At 34.4% G+C, this 20,209-nt stretch overlaps 1 protein-coding gene across 2 annotated transcripts in view; it reads right to left on the reverse strand.

Moving 5' to 3' along the window:
• Positions 1-864: 864 nt before the first annotated feature.
• The window catches only part of MYO6 (myosin VI), a 104,686-nt gene continuing 85,341 nt past the window's right edge, over positions 865-20,209 (reverse strand). Inside the window, exons 28-34 of one of the 2 annotated variants that reach the window (XM_083857020.1) lie at positions 19,054-19,214; positions 15,744-15,773; positions 15,155-15,193; positions 11,882-11,985; positions 10,498-10,629; positions 5,983-6,201; positions 865-4,266 (exon numbers count right to left, since the gene is read on the reverse strand). In XM_083857020.1, coding sequence (XP_083713146.1) covers positions 4,067-4,266; positions 5,983-6,201; positions 10,498-10,629; positions 11,882-11,985; positions 15,155-15,193; positions 15,744-15,773; positions 19,054-19,214 — 885 coding nt within the window. In that variant the 3' untranslated portion in view covers positions 865-4,066. The remainder of the gene's footprint in view (positions 4,267-5,982; positions 6,202-10,497; positions 10,630-11,881; positions 11,986-15,154; positions 15,194-15,743; positions 15,774-19,053; positions 19,215-20,209) is intronic. The other variant, XM_083857019.1, reaches the window with a different exon arrangement.

Here is a 20,209-nt window from a genome sequence, read left to right on the forward strand (position 1 = left end):
AAGTAATTTTAAAATGCGTATTTTAATAATGGTTATTCATGATTGTATTTATCACTCTCAACTATTACTTACCAAATACATTTGCTGGATGTAAACCTTTTGTATTTCAATAAAACATAATAAAATTATTTACTTGAAAATTTCACAGGGGATTGAAGTGGTACCTAATCTTACACTAAAACCCAACATGTTACTTTAAAACTGATAGAAAGCTACAGTTGGAGATAAAAGCTGTAAGGAAATGGAAACAAAATGACACTTCCTAGATAAAGTATGAATTGCTTGAATCTTTTCAAATTACAAAACTAGCACTCCGATTTGGCCCTTAAGATGAGTAAGTTCCCTAAGACTCTAAGGGGAACAGAAACAAACAAAACCCCATAAAAGCAATACCACATTTCCATCGCAAACATAAAGCTTCCCCCACAGCGCACACATTCAAAGCAGCAGAGTTGGGGTCACCAGTCACTGACTGACACACTCTAAAATTAAAAGGATGCAGAGTACACAGCATAGCAAATGATAGCCATATTGGAAGTGATAGCAATAAATGTTTTAAAAAATAATAAAAGTAAAAATAAACTTGTTTCAATAAATACTGAGAAATGAAGTATGAGATTTAGAATAACAGAATCAGAATTTTCTAATATCAGAATGTTATTATGGAGGAACATTTAGCTTAGAAAGTAAAGACAAAATCTCTACTAGAATAAAGCTTTAAAAAGTAGGTTTAAGCACCAAAAATACCCCATGGAAAAGCAGCAGACAGTATCATCAAAGGAATTTTTTTATCTTTCTCATAACTTAATTAACCCTTGTGCTTCAACTCTTCAAAGACAAAACAGTAACAAGATACAAGTACGATTTCAACAGGGAATGTGTTTATTTTTTATTTTTAATTTTCAGTACAGTATTAGGAGGTCATTTAAATACTTAAAATTAAGATTTTTAAGAAAAACCCAGAGGATTCAACTAGGTAAAGAAAAACACAATCTTATCAATGGATAAAAGACAAGTATTGAATGACCTTAGGATCTTCAGAGTAGCATTCTCAAGAAAACGCATATTCCTGGTCACCTAGTTAGGAATGTAGCTTAGTGTGGTGATTCTCTTCCTCTCCTTTGTTTTGTGGAGCATTTTAGGCAGATCTCAACTATAATGGACAGCTTCTCTGACAGAGAGGAAGAATTTTACTTTTTTTTTAATGAAACACACAGAGAACCAAGCCAATGTGCTGTAAAAACCTGATTATAATTTTCTCTGTAATTGTAGATTAGAAGGACATCAGGTTATCCTACAGTCTCAAAGATCAACCTTCTCCCCTCCTTTTATATTTCCTCTCTAAATGAACCAGCTTTAATTATCCAACAGTACGAGGGACCATGGAAACAATTGGTATGCAGTTAAATATTGCCAGACATGTAAAAAAAATAAAATAATCTGAAACTAACTGAAAATTAATTTTGTTTCACAAAAAAATAAGTAAAACTAAGAGCAGAAGATGCTTTTGGTATGGAGTGAAAAAAAATGGGAAAAAAAGCAGCCTGATACTGTGCAAACTAGAATACCCTGATTTGTGGAATGCATCTTCTGCTTTCCCCAGGCATACTTCTGGAGCGATGCTGAGAGGTGGGAACATCTCATTTGAGATGTCCAGCCACCAGACCCTCTTCCAGTATTTCCAAGTCCATTTTATTTTCATGATAGCTCATATTTGTTAGTCATTTAGTAAAGAAAAATTTCCATACTCCCCATTCTGAAGAATAAATTTTCTTTCCAATGCTAGTCAAGGAGATCCTGACATAACTAAAGGAACAGAGGGGAAAAATTCAGTTAATTTTATTTAAAGTTCCCTGCAGGTATGTTTACACACATACATACTAAAATATTTAAGCACATGTATGTGTATATACCTACATAAACACACAAGCATTTGAGGTTCTTTGCTTACTATGTTTAGTCTCATGAGATCCATGGATTTTTAAAGATATATGCACTGAGATGGAATCTGTCAAGTCAAGCAGCTAAACCCAGACAGAAACAAACACAGGTCAGGTCAGTGATTTTTTCTTCCTTGGATCGCATGAGCGAGCACAGCTTCTTTCAGTGCTAAATGTCCGGGACAGGAAGCTGTCACATTTTGGTTCCAATGCAGTAACACACTACACCAATAATCTAAATTTCATAAACTGCACCTTTAAACTCATGCAACACTGTGCAGGTTTGCACACAACTTTCCAGTCAGCAGTCTGATGCACTTCTCTTTTCATTTTCCAGCCAAAAATGACTGTTTCAGTGAAGGATTTGGGTAAAATGAAAACAATTTTCTCATCTGCAACCACATGACCAGGAAACAGAGCAGGTCTGCTGAGATTCCCTGACACAGCAGGCATGGAGAGAGTTAAGTACCACTTGAATATGTCCACATTATTCCCATAAGGAGTGCATTTGTAACAACAAGCAGACTCTGGCATGCAACCACAGTTTAAAGCCAGCAAGGAGCTTTCTCTGTGCTACAGAACCATCCCTCTTGAAAATTAAGTATATTTATGCATTTAAAAACTAAGGCTTCCAAGAGGTTTCATGCTGAGTAAGGAGTGAGGAAATTATTTCATACTGTAAGCAAACTGTCAATTACAAAAGGCAAGAATTCATTTTTAAATCAGGCTATGTAATTGGACATCAAGCTACTTATATTTTGAATTTCTATCAGAGAAATAACAAATGCTTATGTTTAATTTGTTGAAATAATGGCCAGCAAGATAAAGCAATGTTCACATAAGTGAAAGAGATGCATCTTAAAATTGTATGAAATAAATGATTCCCACCCACAAAAACTCCCCAAACAAACTGCTTAATAAGGGAACTGTTGCAAGCCATGAAACTTGACAGATGAGATTAATATACAGCTCAGCATCCAAATCACTATGATATTCCAGTACACTAAAAATTGTAGCTATTTCATCAGCACATAGTATTAAGATGCATTATGTTATTGGACCAATTTTTTACACAGTCTAACCAAAGGTACAGACCTTGCATATCTCATTATAGTTAAAATGAAGAGGATTTCTGAGGCTCAGGCCTCCATATTTAGTTATACTGCCAGCAAAAAGCTGAACATATTTCCCTTAATGCTATCCTTAATCTTATATATCTTCAGATATAAGGCTTGGACAATTTTGTGTAATATATTGAAATTACACTATCTGGTTAAACAAATTGTCCAAGAATTGCTAACAGAAATGTGGTCAGAAAAAGAAAGTCTAAGGCAGATTTGTACTACAGAGAGGGAAAAAAAAAAAAGAATCTACAAGAGAAGTGGTATAAACCCTAAAGAGCACTACATTATTTGAGGACCTCCAATATTACACTATTTTAACATATATGAATGCTTTTCTTGGAATGTACAGAAGAATATTTTTCTTAAACCAAGACAGAGAATGCATTAAACAGGGGTTTATAGGTCTCAAGTTTAGGAGGATTTCCCATCAGGTTCTGGAAAAACAAAAATCATTAAATACAGACAGTAACCATTTTGCAAATCAGGACATAAAATGTCTCAGATTATATAAAAGTATACTCCAACTTCTCCGTAACAGAAGTCAAAGCTAAGGCCTCACAATTCCAGTTATTAGAAATAGCATATTCTCTTTACTAGGCCACCACTTGAAGCCAACTACTCAGTGTTTTAAAGAAGGAATCTTACAAAAGGGTTGTTGCAGTGCAGTTCTTTGCAATATGTATGCAAGTACAGACAGATTGCTTAAAAGTGTTGAGTTATAACAGAAACTGTTAAAGAAAACGCAACTTATAAACAAAATGAATCAAACTACACTGACTGAAGTTTCTTCAGGGTCCTCATACCTAGTAAAGTTCACTACACAAATTAAACATCATGAAGTACAAATTAACAAACCACATGATTAATAAAATCTGTTCACTTTATATTAAACATCTCTACTCTGATTATAGAACGTTTAGGCCCTCTGTAGCCCAGAGGAACTCTTCCCTTTGTGTTGCAGGCGAGGTTCTCATCCCGAACGCTCCTGTGCCAAACGTCCGGTTACTTCAGCAGGTTCTGCAGCATCGCCGTAGCGTAGGTGGGGCGAGCTTGTCTGCTTGCAATTGCGTTTTGGAGATACTGGATGCCTCCACAGCGCTCCCAAATTTCTTCAAACTGTCTTGGTAAAATTTCAGCGCCTCGCTTTCGGGTTAAGCCAGTCTCTTCAAGATTAAGCTCGCACATATCCATATCATCCTTACCTGAAATGGCAAAGGGAAAAAGAAAACATTTTCTATACCATTCAAAGGTCCCATCAATAAAGATTAGATCCTTGTTAATTATATTTCCTCTCTGTAGATCTGGTTTGCTAGTAGACTTCAGAGCTTATGAGGAAGTCCTCATATACAGGCACTTTTCAGTTTCCTGTTTTTTTTGTTACACAGAGAACACTAAAGTTGTATGAGAATAAACTAGTATCAGATGCTAATTGACAAAATGGTGCTTAAACAGTGAGCAAAAAGGAATAAAAAAAAGAAGCTGAAAGATCATCATCTTGACATATTTTTCTGAAACCCATTACAGGATGACAACCACATTTGGATTACATATACTTTCAGTTTCAGGCCACTTCACAGTCAACTGCTCTACTTTTGGTTAAATGTAGCAAAGCAACTAAGAACTCCAGACTTTGGATCAAGTAGCTAATCTTTCAGCCTACCACCAAAAACAGTGTTTACCAAACGGGACCAACATAGGCAGTCCAACAAAATTATATGTGTAGCTCACAAACTAAACTGTAATCTTATTTTTAACAGGTACTCACAACAGCAGTGCTACTTTTAGCTATGGGCTTTGGCACTGAACAGCAACAGTTGGTATAAGGAATTCTACTTAAAATAATTTGCAGGAAACATACTTTTGTTGCTAGTAAAACATAATTCTGAAGTGAAACAAATTGGCTATGGTCTTTTTCTCAGACTCTAAGTTAAATACAAAAACTCAAAACAAAGAACTGTAAGTAGCATTTCTCCAATGTTTTCTTCCCTGCTCATTATCCTCCAGAAAAGGAGGACACATTTCACTACCAGCTAAATCTCTACCTATCCAATTTAACATTTATTTTAAATTTTTAAGATTAAAACGTATTCCCCCATACTAAGTAGCATAAATAGAGTAAAAGCTTCACCTTGCTATTAGCCTCATGCTATGGAAAGACAATGTAACTTAAGCAAAAGTTGTTTTGATACAAACTGCTTGTAATTCTTTATAGCTAACTGTCACCCTGAATTTTCTTGCTTTCAAGTCTTTGAATCCCTGCAGTGAAGATTCTCATGCAGCTTCATGAAAACAATGTATATTTTTAGAATTTATGTATTCTGTTTACATATTTGTCCTCTGGGAAGAGAAATATGATTGATGGTGATGTTCACCAACGAGGTCAGAGGGGTGGCAACCTGTATAGCCAATCCTTGGCCCTCTGACCAAAATGTATTTAAGATGGAGTCAGAAAATAAAGGAGAGCTTTTCTTGCCTGACCTTCTGCTGCCTGCCTTGTTCCTTGTGTGTCGTGAAAAGTGACATATAACTAAAAAAACAGTACAATAATGAGTAGACCTTTCCCACATAAATTGTAATGTTTTATCTTCATGATGTCTCTCCAGTTCAATGAATAACCTAAGGATTCCTAATAATAAAACCCTTTACATTTGGATTCTCACTATGGGAATGTCTATGGCTTCCCAAACTGAAGTATGTGTACATAGGACCAGTTACATGTTCAAATGAGATTCTGAAACAATTTGACCACCATCAACGGCAGTCCCGAATCTTCAAATTCTACCCAGATAAGAACTGCTGATGCAAAAAATAAAGAAGAGGATACAAGTGTGGAAACTTAGAACCTCACCCTCTTTTTCTAAAGTTTGTTATCAACTTTAGAACCTTTTTGAAGTTGCAATTTTGCTTTCAATACCAACCTGCTACAAGCAGAATGGGTGCCTTGTCAGGGTGAAGCTCCATTTGCCGAGCGATCCAGGGCCCATCGAAGTGCGCGTACCACCAGCCCTTCTTCTTGTTCTGGGGGTCTTTGTACTGGTCCGCAGGGCGGATGAAGGGAATGCGGAAGTAGCGCTGCTGTCTGTTTATTTCAATCTCTTGTTGTCTGCCTGGTAGCTGGGCTGTGGGGTTCTGTTGTGCTGTCACACAAAAAATCCCCCCAAAAATAAGTGAACAAAACAATTAGAAAACAAGAAAGCCATATCACTTGCTTTATTATTAATCAGCACATTAACAAACAAACAAAACAACAAAACTAACAAGAAAACATGTACCTCCCTCCCCCCTCCAAAACCCAAGAGATTCTGAATTCAAGGTCATCTGAAGTCTCAGTAAACCTAAAAAGTACTCCCATCTCACGTTAATAACAACAGCTAAAACATCAGTCAGAAAAGGCTCATGTTAACTGTTGTATCTACATGTTGCCCAATGGCATGTTTAAACAAAGTAAATAAAATGACCTATTCTGCTTTAAATGAATGTTTAAGGTAAAACTTCCCATATAAAATTTCTTACCAACCAGAAATATTTATCAGTAATTGCTTTAGTTCAGTCCAATTTTTTGTAAAAAAAGATCACAGTGCACAGAAGCATTTTCAGTTACGAACATAAAAAGCATCACTTGACGTTTGACAGTCAACACAAAAGGATGTATAATACTGTTAGAAATTACAAATCTGTTAATAGAAATATTAACAATAAATACTGCTTATTACAAAGCTGCCATCAAACAATTTTCTGCCTAGATTTCTGTATGTCAAAATCTGGCACTAGAACTAATTTCTGGCTGCTTTCTCGTTTCAAGGAATTCTTTATTTCAGACCATTGAGATCAGCTGACTGAACTTCCAAAGGAGAAAGTTACATGAATTCTTTTCAAATTTCCTATATATATTTTTGGTAAATATTTTCCACTTGAATTTTTGGAATTTTTGAGTTCCCCGTATTTCAGACTCTGGAGAGAAACTTGCTTTCAAATAAAAGCACATACTCTGTGTTAATTCTTCAAATTATCAACCTTCTTCATCTTATATATACACTATCATAATTCATTTTAAATAGTAAATGCTCTTAAAAGTGAGATACTTCCCTTTAACTTTTTGCCCCTTCAAAAGTTTGTTACTGATTTTGCTTTAGTGGTTTACACCACCTTTACAGATAGCCTGTTTAAGAACCTTTACCATCTCTACACAACAAAATCAGTATTAACTGTTAATGTTTCAACATTAAAGGAATGATTAAAAGTGAATTCCATTTTTTGCCCTGCCTATTGAGCAACAAAGGCAACTTTTGAGCTAATATTTAACAATATGAAAAATGACAATTACTTTCAATAACATATTTTTACACTCATGAACAGGACTAATATAGACAGCAACTACCCCTTGAAATTTCTTCTGCTTAGATTCAAGCAAAAATAATTTTTCTAAACCTGAAGAGCAGAACCTTAAAAAATCCCCATGTGTTATACATAGCAATTTTTTTTTTCATATGTGTGCATAAAAAATAAATATGAAATAAAAAAACTCCAGATTTTAACAGATGAATGCTACTTTTATACATCAACTTTGAAAAAACACATACCTTACAGGGACACAGAGCTTATAAAAAACTAATTCTATTTTCTATAAATTGTCTGAACATTTATCCCAGCAGATCAATGCTTTAGTATTGTCAAATACCTTTTGCACTGCAATGGTAATTGCTAAGGCTCATTTCTAAGCATATCTAAATCCAAGGGCAAATCTAGAGAACAGGAATGCTAAGCAGCCAATGGAGCCTCTACTCAGTGCTATAGAACTGTGGCTCTTTATTCAGAAGAAACCATCACCTGAATGTTAGTTTGTGTGCTAGGAAAATAGTTGTTATATTAAGTTGAGTCCAGAGTTTTGCTACATGTTCAGACAAAAAAAAATGTTAGAATAAGAATGTTATTTCATAGGGGTGTGGAAAAAAATTAGGAGATTATACCTTCCAATAATTTACATTAAAAGGTTATTTCACTCTCCCTTCCCATGACTTTTTAAATGGGTAGGATTTCATGAAGACAAATACATTTGTAAATTACTAATGTATAATTAGTATCAGATGAATAACATTGTCAAATTATTTTTTTTTTCAATTAACTTCTAAGTACATGTGTAGCAAAACACTGGATCAATCAATGTTAGTATAGAGCTCTCAAGGGTTCCTATTCTTCAAAGTTAGCTTAAACAACTGTCTCCTCACTTACTTGAGTTGCTCAAAAAAGGTGCATAATCTGTGAACAAATATTACATGTTGAACAAAGCATGAAAGTGCTGATCCTTTATAAGTAATGGTTTCATTACCTCAACATTTTTCACCATTACTGCGAACAGACAAATGGGAATTCTAGTTACAACATAAACACAGATTCTAAGTATTTCTACTCATTTTCTACTTGTATTTTCATCAGGATTCAACCTCAAAATTAATCACTTTAATAATTCACAATTCCTGTTACAAAGCCTCAGCAGTATACATGCTAAGCATAGACTGCTCTGACAAATCTGCTAGTTAATTAATGTAGTACTTTTCTTTTTTGACATTTCTGCTAGAAAAAAACTTCCAGATTTCTGTTAATACCAATAATAACATACAAACCAATGCTTAGCTTCTATACTGAATGTATGAATATATTTAAAGGCTATTTTTAAAATTACATTAAAGTATACTGTAAAATTACATTAAAACAATAAAGAGATGGAAAGAAAAAACTACATCATTTGAAGCACACATCCACTGACACCAGAAAGACTTTTAGCTTGAACACCTAGGAAATCAGAATTCCTTCTTACTATTTCTCTATAATCACTACAATATATATGTATGTGAAATCCCCGTGTGGTACAATTATTTGAAATACAAAGAATTATACTGGCATTAACATTAAGAGTCTCCAAAGGTCACTATCAATTTCTTCTGAACTGCAAGGTTCTCTTCTTCAGAAATATGATGCCATATTTCAATGAGGTAAAAAAATACAATAAAAAACATTGAAAATAATGCAGAAAATGTCTGAATAAAAGTGATAAGAATATGAATGAAAATGAATATTCTCAGCTTTGTGTGCAAAAATCCAATCATTTGCTCTTCCCATCAGCAATTCTATGTATGAGTATTTTACCCATTTAGCTCTGGAGAGAACGTGTGAGCTCAAATTCAAAGCAATTTACCACTTTGCAGAAGTGTTTCAAATGTCTTTTCCTACCATTTCAGCCATAGGCTTTCTTAAGCCCCTAAAACCACACTTCAGACACAAGCACTCATTCTTTGATAGTATCTTCTCCAGAGGTCCAGATTTTGCCTGACACATATCCATACTAAAGTTCCCTGACTACCTCAAACTCAGGTAATGCTCAAGCAATGCATAACTCAAGTAAATGAACCAAGGGGGAGGAGGTGCCTTTGTACATGGACTGAGATTACCTAGGGCACCTGCATCCCTGGGACGTTTATGTCCCAGGACACATTCCGGGACTACGTCCCAATGCCTCCATGTCCTAGGACAATGCCTTAATCTCAGGCTCATGTGATTTTGGGAGAACACTTTCTCACCATATTCCCCTTCCTTTGTTTCCCTCCTGAACTGTGTGGCAGGAACACAAATATGAAGTTTCATGGAACCAAAAGACAAAAAGGAATGATCTGACTAAATTATTCCATGCATTTCTGTGATTCTATAAATTTCTTAGATTCCTTTTATAATAGACTTTTGAGGTGGCATGTTGGGAAAAGAGTAACATTCCACTCTGTAAATATCACTCCAGAAACTAGGTATGGAATTTTCAGGTCTGGCAATCTTAAACTCCCACACTTTCTTGATGAATGTAAAAGAAAGTCACTTACTCTGGTTAGTGCGTAAATAAACACCTGCCTGTGAAATCAGTAGAATGAGGGTCTAAATAGAAAACAGCGCAAAACTTGCCACCCCATGAGCCAAAACTGCAATACCAACACTTACAGATTTTTTAAAAGAGGATGCAACATGATGTATGTAAGCAGTGATGTAAATTAGACAGCATTATTAGCACCTTTTAAAAGTATCTACATCTATGCCTACATAGCTCTATTCTATGAAATATTAAAGTAGCACAACAACGAACATTTAACAAAAATGCCAGCACCTGCATCAGTAGATCAAGATCTCTTTTGAACAGATGTCAGCTGGATGTGAGAAGATTTTGAGAGAGAGCTGTTCAGCACAAGTGGCTGGGTCTACTGAAAGTGTTTTAATTTCTGTGAAGAATTTGCCAGTTTTTCAATCTTTCCAAAATATTTACTGTAAATCAACATAAAACACTCCTAAAAACTCCAAGTTTCTTCAACCTAGCAAACCCAAAATCCATTGCAGAAATGTTTTCTTTAGAATATTATCACAAAAATTATTAGAAACACAAAATTATCTCTCCTCACCATAGTCTGTGACTGATTTGGGAGCACGCTGTTCTGCCTCTGCATTGCGTTTCTTATTCTTGGATTTCCAAGCATGATACACCTTTAGTCTTCGGTGGAACTCTTCCCTGCAAGCTGCCAAGAGTTCAATATCTATCCCAAAGAAAGGAGAAGGGGAAGGCATGAATGAGAAAAGGCAGAAAAATTATTTATTAAATGTTTTTCTAGACTGATAAATTATATGAGATCAAGTTGTAGCTCTAATATGATAAAATATAATATAAAAACCCCTCATTCTCTGCAGCACAGGCCCTGTGTTTTATGGCCCAGAAAGTCCCTCATTGTCTGATGAATCCTCTTCTGCTTTAGAGTAAAGGCAGTCCCCAAAGTAGCTGTTGTACTGGGACATTTAGAGGAGTGAAATATTACAAATATTTCTGTTAACAGTATCACAACACAAGCAGCACAGAAACAAATTTTAAAAATTATTTAATTGCACTGCTGAACATTATTTCTGCAACTGAAAAAAAAATGAAACGGCAATTTGACTTCTTAGATTTGCATTCTTTTTTCATGTATCTATTTTAATTTTTCTGAATTTCATTATACTAAGAGACTGACTGATGACAACCCTTTTTCATAAGTCATCTAAGAGTATCCAAGTTGGCTTCATGAGGAATGAACTGCACCATCTATGCAGCTGAAAGCATTGCTCCAGTCTTGCATATGTAGAAACAGTAAAAAAGAATGAGTTAGTTTCCAACTTCTACATTGAGAAGGAAATTCTGGGTGATCCTAAATCACAAATTAACCAACTGATTTCAAGAAGAAGCAGGAAGAAACAGTAATATCTAAAAAAGGAATTATTCTTATCTATTTCTATCTTCACAGCATTGAGGGCAAAGTGATTAATGCCCCACTGTAAGCTTCCAAAAAGAAGTTACACAGCTTGAAAATTAAAGAATAATATGAATAAGAACATATTTTTACACTGTGCTTTACGTGACATTTTTGCTTTCTTTATGATCTGTCAGCAGCAAGAAGTGATAGCAAAAAAATTCTTAGAACATGCAAATTCTAGGTAAAGCATAATAACTACTATTCCCTCTGTGGAAGTACATCAAACTGACTGAACTTAATTAAGAAGTTATAACATGTATTTTATGGCCCAAGCCATTTAATATCATAAATATATAATCCCTAAAAGACATAACAATGGAAATTCTGTTTCCTTAATATGGAAATAGCTTCATGTATTGTTCTTTTGGGGGTAAGAGAATTTCTTTTTAATTAATTTTTTATTCACTCAAACTCACATAAACTTTTTATCTTTGTTATAGGAAGAAAGTAACACTTTTCATATAACTACAACTTGAACTCTTTCTCAAAAAATACCCCCACTTACCACAGGATGTGTTGATTGTATCACGAAGCTCTGCATATTTCCACTTACTGAGATCATGCTTCTTAGTACCAGCAGCAGCTTTTGTGGCTTGCACTGCAGGACCCCTACAATTATTAAATTAAAATATATATATATATATTTTTTTTTTTCAAGTATTAAACAGGAATTGTTTTAAGAGGAAGAAATCCCATGATCAACAATGTATCATACTTACTACCATGCAGTATTCTAAGACAAAATACCATAATATCTTCAAGATGTTCAAATTATTAAGAGAAAATGAAAATATATTTTATGCACAAAATCATATTGTAATCTGGTTGGCCTCCTAGAGATTAAAAGGAATTGTCATTAATACTGTTCATGTATGAAAAGACACATATTGTGTGTATCTCATCCCACACTGATGCACATTTTACTTAGCACCAAGCAAGATGCAGAAAACAAAGACTGACTGTAGACATTTTTAGTACCATTCAAAAAACAGACAAGGAAAAATATTTCTGAAGAAGAACAAGGAGAAGGAAGAAAAGGCATTTCCTCTGCTATTTAAAATTGGACAAAATCGGTGTTCTAAAGCTTGAGAAAATATTCTGTCTTTGACAAAAACCAAACTTGAGAGAAGAAACCAAAGTATTTCTATATTGGCTATCTAGTAACAGCAATATTTATTTGGCAGTTGGAGGTGATGATATTGATCATCAAGAAATACCAAGGTAAAAAAGACTATTTAGACAAAAGACTGATCAGTAAAAAAAGACTCATCAAAACTCAGTGTTTTCCAAAGGCAAAAGGTCTTCACCATGTAGGTAATATACAAATAAGTCAACAGCAAATGCAAGTGAGAAATAACTACTAAGATCTTTAAGAAAATATACAAGGTTTCCATGTACAAAATTAACATTAGATATAAAGATAAGCCTGATTTTTTTTTTCCCAAGAAATACAATATGGCTAAGTGGGAAAATCCTCCCTTAGGAATGCAAACTTCCTGTGGATTATTTTCTTAAAAAATAAGTTAAAAACACTGCAATGTTCAGTGATGATCAGCACACCTTTTAAACACTAAGGAATTCAAGAACAGACACATAATTTTACCAGCCTCAGCTCATGACTAAGAACAAAAACTGAATTCTTTCAGGATCTGAGGGAATTTCTTCAAAAGGAACTAGATCTGTAACAAGGTAGCAAAGTGCTTGATGCAGTAAGAAAAAACCAGGCCTTTTCATTGGAAGGTCTGTTTGTGCAATAATACCTTTGTGGGACAGGCACATTATTAATAGGTATAATCTAGCGAATATTATTTTAACATTTATTTTTCCATAAAGGTCTCATGTGGTACTATGCAGTTTTATGTTTATTTTCCTTTTTTAATTAGGAGGTTATAAATATTATAATGTGAAATTTTTCTTTATGCAGACACAGCAGTTTTGAAAGCAGAAATAACAAATGCATTTTAAATTTCATTGAACAAACCTAATGTTCTTCTTAATAACAACTGAACCATCTCTTCAGTATAATTAAAACTACAGAATCTTACTGTTGCAGTAGCAGCTTAATGCCTACTCATACTACTAATCCGAGTTCACACACAGCTTCCAGTTAGAGTGTGAGAAGTCTGACTTAAAAAATTAACTCTGACTTAGAACTCATGAGTGAAACACAAACAACTGGGCAAACTCCTTCGAAACATACACTTTGATATTTTGTTATTATTGGCATACCTGTAGGACATTAAGGACTCCTGATAAATAATTTCCACTGCCTGGTGTGTAACCTTCTTGAACCTAATGTGACAAATCCTGAGGATTTTCCTTATTTAGCAACACTACCCACCATTCTAAGAGTTTGCTGCCTAATTTAACACAGCAGAACTAGGCTGTACCCTCTCTGGTTAAACTACTAATCTTTAAGAATGCTAATCCAATTGAATGGCTTAGTCTTTGTCTTTCTATTAGAGTGCTCTGCACTCTGAAAATCACTTGCTTGTTTTCTACATGACTTTAAGCATAACAGTCTGGCAGTAAGAGGAGCATCACACTTGACATTCAATGTTCACTGCTCCATCTGAGAGTTATGTATCATAAACAGTATTCTCAGGCTAAAAATACAAAAGATTAGTCTCACATCAAAAGTTTCCAGTGTATGAAAAGTGAGATAAATTTAGTTAAACAAGCATGTACTGAGAGGTGTTGCATTTTGAATTCAACCAAAACACAGAGCCTCTGATTTTGCCCTAAAGTTTTGTCTTTTTTTTGTACATTAAGAATTGGCCACTGTCATTGGAACTACACCAATATATGCAATACAATGGCTATTTAAATTCACATGCTACCTTAGTTACAGACAATGTGGTTTATTCCTATTCTTAAAATAACACTGCAGGAAAAAAAAAAATTCAGTTACAAGCTGGATTCCAATCATTCATGCTACCACTAGAATACCCATCAAACATGTGAGACTGATCATCTTCAGACAATATATATACAGACAGTAACTTATTAAACAACAGATTCACTTTCAAAAACTCTGAACAATTTTTCTTCTTCTGTAAGCTTCATAAAAATCAATGTCAAAGGTTACTTCTGCCCTTAAGTTGCAGAAAACACTTTCTAATTACTTGCTGATATGGAAGATAATCACAAAAATTTCTTTTAACAGAGAATTAGTATTTATTAGTACTATATTCAGATCAAAACCTGTTTTTATCTTTCCTTCTGCATTGTGCATAAAATCTTGCATTAGCATTCAAGAAATCTCAGAAGGGGATTTTGTTTGGGTATCTTAAGAGGGTTTTTAATATGGTCTTACCATGGTAATTTTCCAAACTGCTTTTATTTTAAGGGAACTCTAATCAGAATATTTTCTTATTAAATGCACCAACAGTTACATTACTATTAAATTACTTCATTAACTTTGTGCTGAACCTGTAGAAATACACCTTTAAAAGATATGGAGCCTTGTGTTCTGTTAACACAAAGTTGAGAGAAGAAGAAAGCTGGAGAAACATTAACAAAATTACATAAATTACAGGGTACGTGAACCATTCTTATTACTTTTCAATAAAATCAATTAAAATCACAAAGAAATAATTGCTGAAAAAAAGTGTTGGTAAAGGAAATTTATCTGAAATAAATGATTTACTTATCTGCTTATCACTTTAAAAAAAACCCAGATTCCATTACTTTTAATTCCATAGCGATTCAACCCATTTCATGTGTGATTTCTTGTTATAAAATTATTGATTCACTGGCGTTATACCTTCTCACCTACCTAGACAATATTTCTGACATTTCTGTGGCCATTTGTTCCCTACAAGAAAATCGGTAAATGAGCATAAACCAAATATATTGATACAAAAACAGCCTCTAATACTGTGAAAGTGTCTCATGATCAAAGTGAGATTAAATGAAGTGCACAGAAAATGGCTACTTGTTTTAAATTATTTCCATTCAGACACAGACACACACACATATATATTGTTGTGTATATATATTATATATATACATATATATATATTGACACACACACACACACACAGAGTCCTGATTCTGTAAAGAACAATAAATCATAAAGGGCAGTGAAAAATGGATGGTATGTGAAAAACTTTACAGCAAGTATGTAATACTTTTGAATACATGTTATTCAGTATATTTGATTATTAAAGGGTTTATTAGACATAAGCAAAGCAGTGAATATAAGGTATTACAAACTGATTTAGACATTACAGATGCATACTAACAAAGATTAATATGATTACTAAGATTATTTCTTAGTATATAAGAGGAAAATATCAATTTCTTTTGATTAATTAGTGCAGTTTTTATCTATTAGTGCATTCAAATGGAAAAAAATGCCATACGCAGTCATTTGTGGCTTTGTTCCATTGGCTCTGCAAATAGAAGATATTTATGTTAGACAGACTACTGCCTAGTTAATAGTCTAATAATCTCAAGTGAGAATAGGAAGGTCATAGCATTTCCTGCTCTCTCACATCTTCTTTATTATCTTATGAATTCTTTTATTATTATTTTTTAACTGATTATGTAGCTCTTCCCCCCCCCGCCCCAACTTTCTCATTCAATCATGACTTAAATTATAATCTGGAGAAAAAAAATCTACAAGCAAGAGCTTCCCCCAGCCTTTCTCCCCTGTCTGATCTCAAAATCAGAGTCTTTAAGACCTGCTACTGATCAATTTCATGCTTGGATAAGCATATACGAGAAGTAACAGCAATCCTCCTGTAGCTGCTCTAGGAACAGGATGGGTGCTTCTTCATGCAAGCTGTGAACAGACTCCAAGTCTAACTGCTACACTGGAAACCCACAGGTGCACACAAGTAGCACTAAACATGCTACATTAGGATTTTTTTGGATTGTACTAATGCAACACTCAGAACAGATACACTCACAACACTCTCTAAGACTAGCTTCTTTTGGTGTTATATGCCATTCTGTATGTTTCAATAAGCCACAAAAATGAAAAATATTGCTCAGTTGAAAGCAGATACCTATTAGTTAAATTATTTTTTTTACCTAAGTGCTAATCACTACCTCTAATTTACTCCTGGGTGCAGTAAATCATGTATTACACATCCTTGCAAACCATGGAAGAGTAGTAGAATTGAATAAAGCTACAACAGGTCCAGCAGACCCAGCACAGAACAAGCACAAATGAAAATGCTGGATCTGCTGCGAGAACAAACAACTTTTCTTCTTTTACAGAAGCCAACAAATATATTTTTCAAGGAAACTGCTAATACTTATGCACCTCGAAATATCTATGAAAGCTATGAAAGTGAACAGCAAGGTATTGCAAAGAAAAACAAACTAGAGGCATTCAAGTTCAAATATGACAACAAAAAAGGGCCGCATCTTTCTTAAAATTGAGCACATAAAATTGCCTTTTTCTTCCTCTTTTCACTCCACGGTTACCACCATACAATGGAAAATACATGCCAATATGTAAACATTTTATTCATGGCAATATGTAAGCATGAAACCATTTTTTACAAAACTGCGTGAAAACACTGCAGAACCAGTATAATGCATGAATTCTGTCGAAGTCATACATGTTTTGTCTTACTACAGCAAAATTTAACAGGAAAGATATATTTACTTATAGAAAAGTCAGTGATTCTAGTGTATCACATAGTAATATGCCAGCCTCAAATCTAGAAGATAGTAGAGTCTAACTTCTTTAGACTCTACTAAAATTCTGATTGGTATTATGTAAAAGAAATCCTGACAACTTATTATTTACTTATTAAATTACGTATTTTGTTCTAACCAATAGTTTCCATTTCACTGAATTTCTATAGTTGCTACCTTTAAGGCAACTCCTGCAATTATATGAAAATCCATCCTCTTATTTCAGCAGAAGATACCGGGCCCTGGGTAATGCTTTAGATTAATTTTAAACAAATCAAAATAAAATCAAATATTAAATTAAAAGCGTTCCATTCAGGTTTTCAATGTGTTATTAACTATTTGAAGTAGACTCTAGAAACAAGGGAAAAATTTGCCACTGAGACAAAAAGACCTCATATAAGCAGAAAAATCTATCACTTCTTTTCTAGATTTAGGTATTATCTTATTCAAGAAAGGATTTACATCTCTATGCTAACATCTTCAGACCGTTTAGCACTTTCCAATCACTCAGAAGGGTCTTCAGTCTCTCACCAGCTACACAGCAGAGAGAAACTGGCAGTCAAAGATTTATGATGACAATTAGCTCAACATCCATTCTGGGATTACACAAGACAAATGCCAAAATCACCTATGAGCAGTAGGAAACACAGTGGAAATCAGAGCTTCACTGACAGAAAAGTTACTGAATTCTCTGAGCTCTTCTTGTCTATTGCCTCCCTTCTTTCACATTTAAGAGAACTCTGCCACATGGCAACACTAGAGTGACTTTGTGTTTATCTTCAAGGTATTGCACCAAAATCCAGACAGAAATTGGTAAGACACTGGAAGAGGCTTCCCAGGGAAGCTGTGGATGCCCCACCCTTGAAGGTGTTCAAGACCATCTTGGATGGAGCTCTGAGCTACTTAGTTTAGTGGAAAGTGTCCCTGACCATGGCAGGGGGTTGGAAGGATGATCTTCAAGGCCCCCCTCCAACCCAAACCATTCTGATTCCGTGAATGGAGCATGTCAGTCTCATCAGAGACAATATGACAGTTATTGTAGAACTGAGGGAAAAAACAGAAATATTTCAGTGGAACTGTCTAAAAGTCAGTATTGAACACGGCAAAAAAATTACCCACCTATCTCAAGCAGGCATACAGTTATTGAAAAAGTATACATCTAGATGAAATTTGGGTAGCAAATGGAACACATCTCAGAGCTTGAAATTCCATGGAACATAGGGGATTTTATTGCACTCATTTCAACAACAGAGTAGAGTCATACAATGAAGTCACCAATTATGTGATCATCTTCATAGGTCCGTTTAGGCAACTTGAACAATAAGTACCATCTCTACTGGAACATCTAAGTGCTTCTAAGGCATCACCTTTTACACATGAAGAGTTCTTGTTTTGCAGAGAGGCAGTGTGGTTTCGTGTATCAAAAGTTAAGCTCTTCTTATCAGACATCAAAAATTCACACAAAAAAAGACTAACACTTAACATTTGAACCAATCCACATTAGATATTTTCATTCCACTTCAAAAACAACTTACCAGTCAGACTCCAGAAATTACTTTTATTTCTGCACTCAAAGAGGGCTTCTTTTTAAAAGAAAAAAAAATCCTACACAAATTCACTGTACAAATGGAACCATCAAGTCCTAGCAAAGATGTATTTTATTATTACTTACCACTGAAGAAATTTTATTCCCTACTTTAAATGAGTCATAAAAATCAGAATTTTAAGTTTGCTATTCTTGTTAGAGCTCAAAAAAGAAAGAGAACTGCAATCATATTCACGAGCACCTACAAAATTACTGATGTAGCAAGATGCAAAATGAAGGAAGTCTAAGCAAAAGGAATCTATTTCTAACAAATTTCAGAAGTTAATTTGAAAAACATACTAATACACTGAGCTTACAAGCTCCATTTAATGAACACAAAGTTCTATAAACCCAACAAGAACATAGTCTTCTCAAAGGGATCAGGACAGGGAGAGAAAAAACTACAGAGATGAAAATGTAAGAACTTAATGCCGTACCTGCGCAAACCTAAATCAAGCTGAGCTTCATCGCTGATGAGCTCTGCCTCGCTCTGGGCAATTCTCATTGCAAGCTCATGGTCACGACGTTCCTGCTCAAGCACTGCCTGGTGCTGGGTTTCCTCTTCTCGTTCTCTGGCCAGCTGAGCCTCAATTTCAGCCTGTTTTAGAATAAGACACCTTTAACCTCAACCAATTGTTGGGAATAATGAAAGTTTACAGGAAAGGTTTACAGATATAAATGCTTAGCAGAAGGCTCTCTGAAAGTGGAACTTGAAAGTGGAATAGAGATAAAAGCAAGTTTTGATATAAAATAATAAAAGACATATAAATTAAGGATTGCTGAGCCAGTTAATGGACAACTAAGAAGGCAAAGGTTATGTCGAGTTGGAAAGAAGTGTTATGGCTGGAGCAAAGATTATGTTGACCATAAACAAAGAAGATGTTTCTAGGAAGCAGAAAGAGTTCTCAAGAAAAGCAAAAGATACTATAGAAGAACAAAAACAGGTTTTTCCCAAGTAGAAAAAAAGTAAGAATTTTCCACAGCAAGAAAACTGAAAAATAACTTTAAGTTAAAATGAACATACTAACTCAATGTGATTGGATACTACTAACCATAACATGGTAATAATAGTAGTTGTGATAGGCTATAGGTAAATGTAAAGATACTGTGTATGATGCTGATTGGTTTTTATATATCGACATCTCAGTAAAGAAAACTATTTAATGCATTGTAACCAGAGCTAAAGTGGCTTCAGGTTTTGCCTATAAGCTGATGCTGACTACTATAGGCTTGGCTCTGTTACCCATGACCCCGGACTGCTGTGACTTCAATCTATGAAATAAACAGCACCTTTAAAGAGCAGCCTGGAGTCCCATGTCTCTCATTAAGGCTCTTACACCCAATCTAAACCAAAATGCTACATAAGCAATATTATAAAAATATGCTACGTAATATATTAGCTTTTGAAAACATGTACAGTTTACAGAACTGAAAAATTAACAGCATTAACATTTAGTTTGACCCAAGAAAAATGAAACAGCTACAAACTGATTCTTGGTTTTCATATAGTGTATCAAATATTGTCCACCACTTATATTACTTTTTAAAATAAAGTGCCAAGTAATTATTTAATTATTTTTAATGTATGAAATA

Source organism: Zosterops lateralis (assembly GCF_965231275.1).
Source record: "Zosterops lateralis genome assembly, chromosome: 3".
NCBI classification, from domain to species: domain Eukaryota; kingdom Metazoa; phylum Chordata; class Aves; order Passeriformes; family Zosteropidae; genus Zosterops; species Zosterops lateralis.